This window comes from Bos indicus x Bos taurus, chromosome 17 (genome assembly GCF_003369695.1).
Source record: "Bos indicus x Bos taurus breed Angus x Brahman F1 hybrid chromosome 17, Bos_hybrid_MaternalHap_v2.0, whole genome shotgun sequence".
Lineage (NCBI taxonomy): Eukaryota > Metazoa > Chordata > Mammalia > Artiodactyla > Bovidae > Bos > Bos indicus x Bos taurus.
The window spans coordinates 21,434,011-21,447,113 of record NC_040092.1 but is presented as its reverse complement, the minus strand read 5'-3'; the positions used below and the strand labels follow the sequence as shown (position 1 = coordinate 21,447,113).

The window sequence follows — 13,103 nt, the reverse complement described above, 5'->3', positions numbered from 1 at the left end:
TCTTGGGGCAGCCCGGTTTGTGTGGTGCCCCTGGTAGCTGGGGGTCAAGTTCTGCTCCTCCTCAGAGATGGCCTGACATCCCCCTGGGGACTGTCAACGTTGCTGGGTTTGTTGAGGACCAAGGTCACAGACTGCCTTGGTCAGAAGCTGAAATTCAGGATGGGATGGGGTGTCTGGGCACGAAGACCAGAGACGGGCTTTCTGATTATGCTGAAGTGTTGAGAAGGCATTCAAGCGAGACTCCCAGACCGTGCCATCTGTCCATGGCAGCTGTTAGAGATGGGGAGATTGGGTCTCAAGAGCAGCCGGACGCTCCATGCCTGCTCGAGGTCTGGGTCACCTTGGAGACTCGGAAGCCAGGCAGCTTACATTCTGGGCTGAGCAGGGGTCTTTTCTCTAAGGAAGGACATGCATAGAGCAGGAAGCACTGTGGTTAGACTCAGAGAGGGACTTCCTTGTCGTGAACGGACAGCAGCTTAAGTCTTTACACCCAGTCCTTGGATCTGGGGAGCACGGCTTGGCCTGAGGCTGCGGCATGAGGAACTATTCAGAAAGAGAATGCGTTCCACGGGGCCGCCCCAGGTCTGACGGGCACCCCAGAGCTGCACCATCTGACACATGATGGAAATGGTCTGCGTGCACTGCCCACTGCAGACAGTAGCTCTGGCCCCAGTGGCAGGGGGACCAGGGACCTGCATTTAAATGCGACTTAGTTTTACATGATTCAGCTTTAACGGCCACATGTGACTGGAAGCGTCTGTATAGTATAAGGCCTTTCTAGAGGAAGGCTGGGGGTGGGGGTGGCCCACGCCCCAAGGAGCAAGGCAGCCGGATCCTTAGGGCAGGCTGTGGCCAGGGTCTGCCCCGGTCTCCGCGTGGTTGTGTGTCTGCCCATGCACCCGTGTGTGATCGCATACCTGCCCGTGCGCACGGCAGAGCAGGGAGCCCTGGGGTGCTGAATGTCGGATGTAGGAGGAGCAGCTGCCACAGGGCTCCCCCGCGTGTCCCCAGGAACAGAAGTTCTGCCAGCGCTATGACCAGCTCATGGAGGCCTGGGAGAAGAAGGTGGAGCGCATCGAGAACAATCCCCGGCGGCGGGCCAAGGAGAGCAAGGTGCGAGAGTACTACGAGAAGCAGTTCCCCGAGATCCGCAAGCAGCGGGAGCTGCAGGAGCGCATGCAGAGGTGAGCTGAGGACCGGGCCCACTCGCGCCCCTCACCCTCCTTCTCTCCACACCGCCCCCGCCTGCCACCACCTCCTTCCCTGCCTCCCAGGACCTGGGTCCGCTTGCGGCACTGTCCACAGAGGACCCCTGGCTGGCATGAGAAAGAAAAGCACAGCAGGGTCTCGAATTGCACGCCAAGGGCCGAGTTAGGTCCTTGGGTGTGTCACTCAGCACCTGCCTGGCCTTAACACTTCTTGGAAAGAAACTTAAATCCATTTTGATGGAGTGAGCTCTCCTTCTGGTGTGCCATGGGCTGGTACCCACCCCAGCTTTGTTCATTTATGTGGCCCCCGAGTGTGAGATCCCTGGTGTAAGTCAAAGGGAAAGGATGCTGGTCACACGTGGCGGGCATAAGGACTGGGTGCAATCCTCTGTTGGAGTGCCCAGCACACAGTAGGTGCTTGGTGGCGTGTGAGTGCGGTTTCTGTTGTCACACAGATAAGGCAATGGGCTGTGAGCAGGGATGATGGGCTTCACTCTTTTTTTTTAATAAATATATGAAAATTTATTATTGTATGATTCTTAGTTTTAAGTTATCCCTGCATGTTGTCTCCTCTTTCTGTTAGAACCCTTGATTATTTGCCATGGGTCTTTTTTTTTTTTTTTGGCCACACCACATGTCATGTAGGATCTTAGTTCCCTGACCAGGGATTGAACCCATGTCCCCACAGTGGAAGCTCAGAGTCTTAACCACTGGACACCTAGGGAAGTCTCTGGCTCTCACTCTTTACTGGATGCTCACATCCCATATCTCACTGAATGCCTGCTCCCAGTCCTGGGAGCCAGGTACCACCTTATCCCCAGGTTACAGGGGAAGACATGGAGCCAGAGGCTGCGAAGAGGCAGGCCTGGACTTTGTATGTGGATCTGTGCAGCTGGTCTTTTGTGGGGGGCATCTTAGGAGAGAAAAAGGGTTCTGGCATTTTCTGGGTGAGAGTGGGGGCGCTCCATCCCTCCCCCAGACCCCCTTGACTTGGGGCCATCCGTGTGGGTGTGGGAGGCCTGGCTCCTCCCCACTGCCCACACGCCGCCTCTGGGGAAGTTGTGGGCTTGGGGCTGTGCCGCTGTGCCGGCTGCGAGGGGCTGGTCCTGAGTGTGTGCCTTCGATCTCCAGTAGGGTGGGTCAGCGGGGCAGCGGGCTCTCCATGTCGGCCGCCCGCAGCGAGCACGAGGTGTCCGAGATCATCGATGGCCTCTCGGAGCAGGAGGTAAGTCCTTGACCCCGACCTCAGCTCCACCCGCTGTGTGCCCTGTCCAGGGAGAGGGTCTGGCAGGAAACAGAATTCACCTGGGTGGTTGAGATCAAGGGGCTTGGTACTGAATGTGGGGCGGAACCAAGGAGGGATCTGGAGGCCCCAGGGGTGTAGCCATTGGGTGTCCCCGGGCCTGCAGGCCGAGCGGGCAGAAAGGCCTTCCCGGGGCCATGCAGGAGGGGCCACCTGGCAGGACGTAGCCAGGAAGGGTCACAGCCAGGGACCCCGTCATGATGCCACGGCCGAGTAAGTATCCTGGCCTCTCACCCCTCCCCCACTCCCTGTCTACTTTCAGTGCTTCCCATTGGCTGAACCCGACCAGAAGCCAGAGGGCACAGGAGCCTGAGGGTGGTGGTTTGTAGGTCAGCCTCCCAGTTGTCCAGAACCAGGGTCTGAAGGGGGTTTCCCAGCTCACCAGCTGTTCACCAAGCCGGGGACCTTCTATCTAGAGTTCCCAGATGACCTTCTATCAGCCAGGTGACCCTGGCTCTGGTCACTGGAGCCCAGAGGTGGCCAGGGAGCAGAGAGAGGAGGCATTTGCTCCTGTACCAGCCCTGCCCCCTCCCAGGTCTTACAAGCATCTCATGTGTCAGTTCCCCATCCCCCCCTCCATGTTCCCAACATCACAGTGGAAAGGAGGGGGCCTCGCAAAAGGAGGGGAACACATTCTTCCTCCCCCGGGCCTTGTGTCCAGGGAGAGCTTTTGTCCAGCTGGGAGGTATTAACAACTCCAGATCAGTGCAGTCACTGCTCATGAGCTGCATGTGGCTGTTTAAATGGAAATGACCAGAAACGAAATAAAATTAAAAACTCAGTTCCTCCAGCGTCACCAGTCGCATTGCAAGTGCTCAGAAGCTGCGTGTGGTTGGTGGCCCTGTGCTGCACAGAGCAGGCCATAAACACCTGCATCGCTGCAGAACATTCTATTGGGTGGTGCTGCCCTAGGTCACTGAGTCTCATATGGGACAGACTGAGGAGTCCTGGGGAGGGGACATCCAGCTTGAATTGTGATTTCCCAGGCCCACACCCCCAGCAGTTCTGATTTAGCCAGTCTGGGGTGGCAGAACTCAGAAATCTGCATTTTCACCAGGCTGTTCATGCAAGTTTGACATAGGTAGTTCAGACTATCTGGCTATTTAAAAAAGAGCTTTCATTTTATTTTTATAAATTTAATTAAAAAAATTTTTTTTCTTGTCCTCGCCTGGCGACATGAGAGATCTTAAATTCCCAACCAGGGATCGAACCTCTGCCCCCTGCACTGGAAGGAGGAGTCTTAACCACTGGACTGCCAGGGAAAAGTGTGAAAGCCAAACTGTCGGTTGCCCAGTCATGTCCAAGTCTTTATGACCCCATGGACTATAGCCTGCCGGGCTCCTCTGTCCATGGGATTCTTCAGGCAAGAATACTGGAGTGGGTTGCCATGCCCTCCTCCAGGGGATCTTCCCGACCCAGAGGTTGAACATGGGTCTCCTGCATTGCAGGCAGATTCTTTACCATCTGAGCTACTAGGGAAGCCGAAGTCCAAACCTTTGTCTTAAAACCTCGCATGGTGTGGCCCTGTTTTGAACACCCTCTAGTCTGCAGAAAGCAGAACTCGGAACGCCTTTGTCCACACCTGTGGGTTTGCTCCGGCTCCTGTCCCGCCAATGGTGGCCAAGTACACAACCCACACTGGCATGTGGAAGCAGGAAGAGGGTGACCCTTTCCTGCAGGCTCCCTGCTTGATGCAGGGTGCATGGCATCTCAGCTGATTCAGTGTTCCAGCACCACCCCCATCCCAGAAGACCACTTCCCCAGCTCCTGGCCACATGAGAATGCAGCCACCAGGGTCCCTGGGGAGGTTGAGGGGACAGTGCTTAAGGGTGATGGTCAGAAAGGGAATTCAGGGCAGCAACTGTTCACCCAGTCCAGGCTGACCTGAGGTTCCCTGGGAGGGTGGTGAGGAGGGGGCTGGGCAGGAAAAGAGATGCTCACGATTTCGGGGGAGCTTGCAGTAGTCAGGGTGCGAGCCCACTGTGGGTGGAACCATGGAATAGGGTGGGGATTCCCGCGAAGAGGAACCCAGCTTGGATCTGCCAGGACTGTGCGTCTCATGCAGGCGAGGGACACAGGGAGGTGATGGTATTGGAGGGCTACTCAAGTGCCGGGGAGGCTCAGGCCTCCCTGGGAGTCCTCCTCTCAGCCAAGGTCAGGGCTGTGCCCCCACTGCGCTCCCCTGCTTCTGTTGGGAATCCCCAGCACTGAATGGAGCGCTTAGATGTGGGAGGCTAGGCAGCAGATCCTTTGAACCGGCTGACCTTGGCTGGGCCGGGGCCCTCGCCTGCCTCCGGAGATTGGTAATTAATCGCCAGTAATGGGCTGGCTGCAGAGATTTGGGGAAATGAGTCCAGCTGAGTGGCGGCTCTGAGCCTCTTAATAGCTGCCCCGATGCATTAGGAGTGAGGCCGCCCGACTCCTGCGGTGCACAGGGCTGGGTAGGCTTGGTCCCCAGTGGGCACGCTTGAAGGAGCGGAATCCGGGGCTGGAGGTGGACGGCTGGTGAGGAAATGGTTCTTCAGCCTCGCTGGGCCCTGCCAGAGCAAGGCAGCCCCTCGCCCCCCACCGCATGCCCTCTGAACCTGAGGTGGGGGTGGGCAGCCCCGTCCCTGAGCCAGCCAGGTTGCACATCTTCCCTGCAGTGTTTTATGGCACTTGCATTTCTAAAGGGAAGATTCATCACTCCCCTCTTACTGCAGATAAGGTGACTGCTGCTCTCTGTGTTGAATTTACAGCCCTGCCCACCATAAACCTGTCTGGGGCTGCCTTTAAATTCTCCCTTCCCCCTGCACGGGCCTGCTCTTATTTTTTAACCCATCATGCGCTTTCTCTCTGGTTTTGTGTTTTCCCATTCTGACTTGGAGCATCCCTACCCTCTGCTCATTCACTTGGGTTCCCCTGTGCTGGCAGGAGCAGCCTGTCCCCTCCCCGGCCCGGTCCCCAGTTCCTTGTCCTCTTGCATTTTCCGACCAGGGTGGTGCCCTCCATTATCTCCATTTTCCTTCCAGAATCTGGAGAAGCAGATGCGTCAGCTGGCTGTAATCCCGCCCATGCTGTATGATGCCGACCAGCAGCGGATCAAGTTCATCAACATGAATGGGCTCATGGATGATCCCATGAAGGTGTACAAAGACCGCCAGGTCATGAACATGTGGAGTGAGCAGGAGAAGGAGACCTTCCGGGAGAAGTGAGTCCCCTGTTGGTGGGGTGGAGGGGGGCCTGGCCAAGGCCACCCTCCCCTATCCTGGGAAGCCTGTCTTCTTGAGGTTTGCCCTGGCTTCCCAGGGCTGTGACGACAAGTGACCACCAACTGTGTGGCTCACAACAGCTGGAATGTATTCTCCCACAGTTCTGGAGGCCAGCAGTCTAAGATCAAGGTGTGGGCAGGGTGGCTCCTTCTAGAGGCTCCGAGGGAGGGTCCCTTCCAGCCTGGTTCCCAGTGGTGGCTGGAGATCTCTGTCACCCCTCTGCTTGCAGATGGCTCCCTCCATCTCAACTGTCTTCGCATGGTCTTGTTTCCCATGTGTCTCTCTGTGTCTTCTGCTTTTCCTATAAATTCACCAGTCACATTGGATTCAGGGCCCACCCTACTCTAGTATGACCTCATCTTAACTAATTATATCCACAAAGATCTCACTGCCAAATAAGGCTACATTCTGAGGTTCTGGGAGGACAAGATTTTTGGGGGGACACTATTCGGACCAGTACAGAGTGTCAGGGAAGCTTTATGTGAAATGAGTCAGTGTGTATTAGAAGAACAAGGCAGGAGGGCCTTCGAGGCTGGTCTGAAGGCATGGGCAAGGGCATGTGGCTGGCCGGTAACTGGTTTTCATTTTATCTGGAAAGTGACTATTGGTTGAGCACCTCCTTCATCACAGACACTAAACAGATGTCTTCTGGGTTTGTGCATTTGTCCCGCTTATCCCCCATAACAGCGTTACCCATCTGCATTACACAGAGGAGGAAACAGAGGCTCAGAGAATTTAAGACACTTAACAAAGGTCACACAGCTTGCAAAGGGTGGAGGCAGGATTCAGAATCCCCCAGCTTCAGGTCAGGGGCTCAGCTGCAACTGAGAGGCTTGTCGGGGGAGAGGGAAGACGGAACCAGGGAGTAGGGAGCGCTTTGGGAAGCAGAGGCAGGATGTGGATGCTCAGAGGTGAAGCTGGGGCTTCTAAAATGGAAGAGCAGAATGACTGTTTTGGGGAGATGAGTGAAGGGCCAGATGGAGAAAGCCCTCCTTTCCCCCACTAGATTCAAAAGGTGTGTCCCAGGGAACCCCATCCTGAGCACATTGTACCTTCACAGGACTGAGGACCCCTGTGAAGCAAAAGGGTGGGAAACTGAGGGACAGGTGGAGACCTTAGCACTCTACCAGGAGGGCGTTGGGGGCTTAGCTGCTGGATGTTCACGCCCACCACCTCTTTCATCGCCAAGAGAGTTTCCTCAAAAGAGATGACCTGCGTGGGTCATTAACTTAACTTCTCCAGCCACCCACTGTGGTTCCAGGCCATAGGGACGGGGGCTGTCTCTGCCCTTTGCAGGGTCAAGTGACCCCAAAATGCCAAACTGGGCTCCCGAGATGGGGATGCTTCTGGGTCACGGGCAAGGCTGGGGTGCATCAGCCAGTGCAGTCACCAGGACTTGGAAATGCAGGAGAAGCGACTGAAGAGGCTCTTGGTATGGAAAGTATTGTGGTTTTTTGTTTTTTTTTTTTAATGGCTTTTGATTATAGAAATTCTAAAACATACATAAAAATAGAGGGATGGTATGATGCCCCCTTGAGCACCTAACACAGATTCAGCAGTCTTCCACAGGAAAGAGGGCTGTGGGAGCAATTTCCACGTGTGTTCGGGGACTACTGCTCAGAGACAGGAAACCCAGGTACTTTGTGGCTCCTTTCTAGGTCTCATGCTCACAGATGTGCTTGCCCTGCCGTTGAATCAGTCCTCTGTATTAGGTGTTTTACACTTTAAGAACCAACTATGGGATGGTCATGGATTCCAAGAATGACTATTGCATTAGGTATTTAAATCCCCCTAACGTGTTTCCTATTTTTATTTATGCTTTTTTTTTTTTTTAAGAGGTTTCTGGGGGTGCTTTGTTCCGACCCAATGATTGCATACTGTTAGTACAGTAACTGAAGAATGGGGGACCCAGGCTGGGCTGATGTGTGCTGAGACCCAATTTGGCAGCTTGTGTCTTTCAGGGTCCTGGGTGATCTCTCCTTCTCAGGGAAAGTTATAGCACTCAGGAGCTTTGAAAATCGTGTGTCAGTGGCGTAGAGCTCACTTAGTGGCCTTGTGATTTCGAACAGCCACTTCTCCTCCCTGAGCCTCAATTTCCACATCTGTAAAATGGGTGTAGCCTCAGTGCCTCCTTGTCTGGCTGTTGAGGTGCCTCGTGTCAGAGTAAATTCTCAGGAAACATTCTCAGAGGATACAGGTGTAGGTTGGAGGGAGGTGGAACAGTTGACCTAAGGGAATCCTCTGAGTTTGCTTCTTGGTCTCCTGGGGGCCTCATCTCGGCTTGGGGAAACCCCGAGGAAAGGATATTTTTTGGGGGGTGGGGGAAGGAAGTGTCACAGGGGCGGGGAGAGAAAGGGAAGATTCTGTCTGTCTGGAAAATCAGGGCGTTAGGCCGCCTCCAGCTTTGCAAGCTGCCTGAGGCGGACTTGCAGGCCGGGAAGCCTGCCTGACTCGCGGCTTCCTCTGGGAAGACAGAAGAGGCTGTTCCGGATTCTCCAGTGTCTGGTTGGGGAGCCAGGGAGGGGCCGGCTGGCCTCCAGCCCAACCATCTGGAGGGCTGGGCAGGATGATCGCCAGCCCTGGCCCGGACTCCCTGGGGGTGGGGGTGGGGGACCCGGGGCCCCTGCCTCCCCAGCAGCCTCTTCCCTCCCCAGGGAGGCCGCGGGGTGGTGGTGTGTTGAGGGGGGGGGGGGGGCGCAGCCAAGGCCCCGCCCAGCATCCCCGGGGCCCCAGCAGCCGTGACCCACATCTCCACCCCCGCCGTCCGCCTGCTCCTGTGGCCCTGACATTTCAGCCTGGCCCAGCTCTTTCCCAGTAATTCTCTCGGCTTCGCAGGAAGCCAGTTGGTGGGGCGCCAGTTCCCGCCACCCCTCCAACTTCGGTCCCTTCTTGCCTCCTCCTGGGCTTGCTTGCCTCCTGCCCGCCTCCCTGCGGGCACTCGGAGCCTCTGCTCCCATCTCTCCCGGGGAGGCCCGGCAGCCTCGAGATTCTGCGCCGTGACCTCACCCGTGGGGGCCCCGTGTGGGCCAGGCGAGGCCCAGCTTCCCAGGCCCAGCCGGAGATAGAAACAAAAGCAGATTTTTAAAAGGGGGGGAACCCCACCACAGGGCTGCATGTAATGTCCTCATTTTTCCTGGAACCCGCCTCTAGCAGGACAAACAAATGTATTTTCAAAGGCGCTAAAACCAGTGACTCACTCCAAGGAACGCCCTCTCTTACCCCTCGGTCCCGCCCGCCGCGGCCCTTCCCACACCCCCCTGGGCTTAATTGCTCCGAGTGGGGCGGCGCCCGTCCAGCCGGGCCCGCGGAGATGGCAGGCGCCCGGGAGCTCGGCGGCCGCCCAGCCGGGCAGCCCCCCTCGGCCTGGTCTCAGGCCCGCCCTTCTCTCCCCGCAGATTCATGCAGCACCCCAAGAACTTCGGTCTGATCGCATCATTCCTGGAGAGGAAGGTGAGTCTGCCCAGGAGTGCAGCGCCGCCCGCCCCTCCCCGTTCCCCTCTGGCGTCCACTCCTGCGGGTAGCCGCTTGGGCTGCTGGTGAAGGACCCTCCCTCCCCACCCACGAGGCCTCTGCCTGCCGGCCCCTTGCTCTCCTTGCTGTGTCTGACAGCGCTTCCCTCCTGCCTCCCTCCTGGGAGCAGCCACAGGCCCCGCCCCAGCCTCCCGGGCCCTCGGGGGCGGAGCTCCAGGCTGGGAAACCCCAGGAGAGCTGTGTGCACCAGCTCCTCCTCCGACGTGGCAGCGAGCATCCTGGCAGATTGGGCCTGGGTTCTAGAAGCTGTGCTGTGCCTGGCATCCTAATTAAGGCTTTATGGGCAAGAGTGCTGGTCTTCCAGGGCGCTGGATGGAATGACCTTTCTAGGTCCCTCTGATGGTCACTCTATGCTGACACACCTTATGCCAAGCGACGCGTGTGGCTGGCAAAGTCCTCATTCCCTTTGGATAAAACTTGATGGAGAACTGACACTGGAGCTCCACAGGGGCGGTGCCCTTCTCTGCTCCAGCTCCCTATTGGCAGGTGGACACAGAACGTCCTAGGGAATGGTAACGCCCCCTTTTGTGCACCCACGAGGCTGGGCTGGACATGGCCCTAGGTCAGAGTCTGCCATTGGACCCCAGCATCATCGGGGTGGAGCCAGACAAGCTTCCTGAAAAGGTTTACTTTCTGGAGCTGCTTGTCTGGGTGTTTAAAGCAGCATTTCCCCGAATCTTGTTTCTCAGTGTGGGGGTGTCTGCCCACCCCTAGCTTTGCAGATACCCTGCTAGTGGAGGCCTCACGCTTTCTAATTTTGGGAGGGCAGTTGGAGCAGGATCCAGGCGGATGTTTTAAAGGGTAACAGTTGTTCCCAGCATCTGCCCTTAATGAACTGATACCCATAGAAGGAGGGAGATGGAGCAGCGTGGGGAAGCGAAATCTCTCCTGGCCTGAAAAACCAGTGCAGAGAAGCAAGCCCATAAATAGCCTCTCCCCTGAGTTAGTGACAGCTTCTTACTAGGGGTGTGGACAATGCAGGAGACTCTAGGTTGGGGCTCCCCGGAGATTCAAGCAGGGATTTCAGACATTGGTAATTGAGCAGCGCTGTTTGAATGAGGAAATCAGAGGTCTCTGTGCTGGAGAATAAACTTTATGGTGTTCTTTGACTAAGAGGCAGCCCAAGCTGAGACTCAGATAGAGCTTCCAGAAGGGTCTAAGCTGGAGCCGCCTGCTGTGCCTCTGGGGACTGGTGTGCCCTGACGGTGAGTGAGGCCAATAGCAGGGTGGGAGCCCAGTGGATTGGCCAGCTCGTGCCCACCCACAGGGGCAACTAAGGCTTAGGGCCAGCCCATTGGTTGTCCGACGCAGGCAGGCACTCTCGTGAATTGTTCAAGGGGAAGTCAGACACCCACATCCCCCAGTGTGCAGATACTGGCATCTGATTATAAAATGTTATTCTGAACTACTTTGCGGGTTGTGCGTGTGGTCAGGTTTAGCCTGGGAGCCATCTCTGTTCACAGTCCGTTCCAGGGAGTGGATGAGGACGCAGGGGTTTGAGGCCCAGCCCACCTCTGCACCCAGCAGCCCTCATGGATTGCCCCTCAGAGGCCAGTTCCTGGCTTGGCATCAGCTCCGGGCATCACAGAAACAGTTTACATCATGTCAGTAATGGCTGCCGGCAAAAGCGAGCTGTCACCTATAGTGGGCCCAGGCCGTGGCATCATCGCGTTCTGTCCTCCAGTTGCTCTCTGTGGGTGACGCCCTCTTACTGGTCTCATTTGGACAAGGAGGAGGTGGTGGGGTTCAGAGAGAACCAGCCACTTACTCAGCACGCGGAGGTGTCAGGTCCACATGGAAAAGACCACAACAGAGAAAAGAAACGTCCCAAGAGATGAAGAGCCGCATGGGGACATTAGTCAGGCTGAATGCACGAAGCTTGGAAGAGGTTACTCAGGGCCCCAAGTATTAGGGAGAAGGAAACTGGCGTGAGAGGAAGGAGACTGCAGGGGAGCTGGAGGCCTTGTTCCCGAGTGGATGGCCTGTGACGGCTTTATCGTCGCTGCTGCTAACAGTAGCAGCCCCCACCATACGGAGAGGTCACACATTTGCAGTGCGTGCTCTGTGGTCCTAAGTCCTTTACACGTAAGTATATTAACTTACTTGGTCTTCATGACAAACTTGTGAAGTGTATGCGATAGTACTCCCATGACACAGGTGAGAAAACCAAAGCCCAGAGAGGTTCAGTAAACTAGCCAGGGTCACCCAGCCAGCGTGTGGAGGAAGCGGGATTTGAACCCAGGCTTCCTGCTCCAACTGTACACACTGCACACTCCTCAGAAGTCTTTTCTCTCTCTCTGTCCTGCAGACAGTGGCTGAGTGTGTCCTCTATTACTACCTGACCAAGAAGAATGAGAACTATAAGAGCCTGGTGAGGCGGAGCTACCGGCGCCGCGGCAAAAGCCAGGTGAGAAGGGGGCAGGGCGGGCTTCTGGATGGGTTCCCAGCATGCTCTGCGGCTGACTCCCAGCATGCTTGGCAGCTGGCAGGCCTGACTGCCGCTTGCAGTGATGTTTCCACATGTTTCTTAGCAGTGGGTCCCTCATTTGGGGTCCTCTCAGTGGCAGCTGGGAGACCCTCTCTGGGGGTATTTGTTGTACCCCAACAGTAGGGAAGAGAGCTGGGAGAAATGGCCATTTCCATCTTTAGCCTGGAAAATTCTAGAACAGTTGACTTGGTGACCCATAGGCTCTGGGGTGAATAGGGTCACATTCCCAGACCAAGGCCTGGGCTTCCGGGATAACTTGGACTGGCTCACAAACTTAACATTTAAAAATTTTTAATAGTTTTTGGTGTAATGTATTTTTGAAGGAAAAGAGTAGCCAGTACTTGAAATTGCCATATTTCAAACATCACTGTATATGACTGAGGGATGATTTAAGTTAGAGTAGGACTTGGCAAACTGAGGCTCTTGGGTGAGTCAGGCCAGCCACTTGTTTTGTGAATAAAGTTTTATTGACACAGGGCCACACACACCTGTTGAGGAATTACCATGGCAGCTTTTCTGTTACAACAGCAGAGTTGAATAGTCATGACAAACCGCAAAGCTTGACATATTCACCATCTGGTCCTTTGTAGAAAAAGTCTGCTGACCACTGAGTTAGAGGAAAAGGCTATTCATTTAACAAAAAATTAGTAAATATGTTAAAGATGATGGGGGTCAGTGGCACACATTTTTAAGGGGGCTCATGAGTGTTTGGCTTCGGGGAGACAGAGGAACGGGGAAGGATTAGTCTTACTTTTGGGCTAATGAGAATCAGCCCTGAGCCGATGCTGGGAGTACTGAGGTTGAGGGCAGGAGGGAATGCTGGGAGATAGTAGGGTGGACTTGTGCTGCAGGCAGGGGGTTGTAGGCGGGACCCTGCAGAAGGCGCTGGACACTGCTGCTACATGCTGGACTGGAACTAGTTGAGGCATATCCTTCTCTGGGGCCTCTGGCCTGGGAGATCGGACAAGGGAAAGGGACGAAGGTCAGAATTAGCAGGACGGAAGAGCAAGACTCAAAGGTTCTGGTAGGTGAGTGCTCGCTGACATTGGCATTTTTCCTTTCCGAGGCCAGCAGGGACAGGACCCTGAGGGTGTCAAGTCCAGCCATCTCCCATGGGGTTCCAGTGTCCACTGTGAAGCAGCTACTCTGTGATCAAGGCCACAGCCTTTGAGGGGTTGGTTTACACATGCCCTGTCTCCTTTCTTGCGTTCTGGAAACTGTGCTTCAGGACTGTGAGTCCATTCCCCTGTTGGCTAAGCCACGTGTAATTAGGGAAGCAAGTCTGTTGGCAGGGGGCAATAGACAACCCCTTACTGCATCCT

General features: G+C 55.7%; 1 protein-coding gene across 15 annotated transcripts in view; it reads left to right on the top strand.

Annotated features, from left to right (window-relative positions):
- NCOR2 (nuclear receptor corepressor 2) overlaps nt 1-13,103 on the top strand; it is a 237,237-nt gene that overhangs the window by 133,561 nt on the left and 90,573 nt on the right. For all 15 annotated transcript variants that reach the window (XM_027567024.1, XM_027567022.1, XM_027567025.1 and 12 more), the window contains 5 exons: nt 1,012-1,184; nt 2,340-2,433; nt 5,523-5,701; nt 9,158-9,212; nt 11,602-11,700. In XM_027567024.1, the coding sequence (XP_027422825.1) occupies nt 1,012-1,184; nt 2,340-2,433; nt 5,523-5,701; nt 9,158-9,212; nt 11,602-11,700 (600 nt within the window). The remainder of the gene's footprint in view (nt 1-1,011; nt 1,185-2,339; nt 2,434-5,522; nt 5,702-9,157; nt 9,213-11,601; nt 11,701-13,103) is intronic.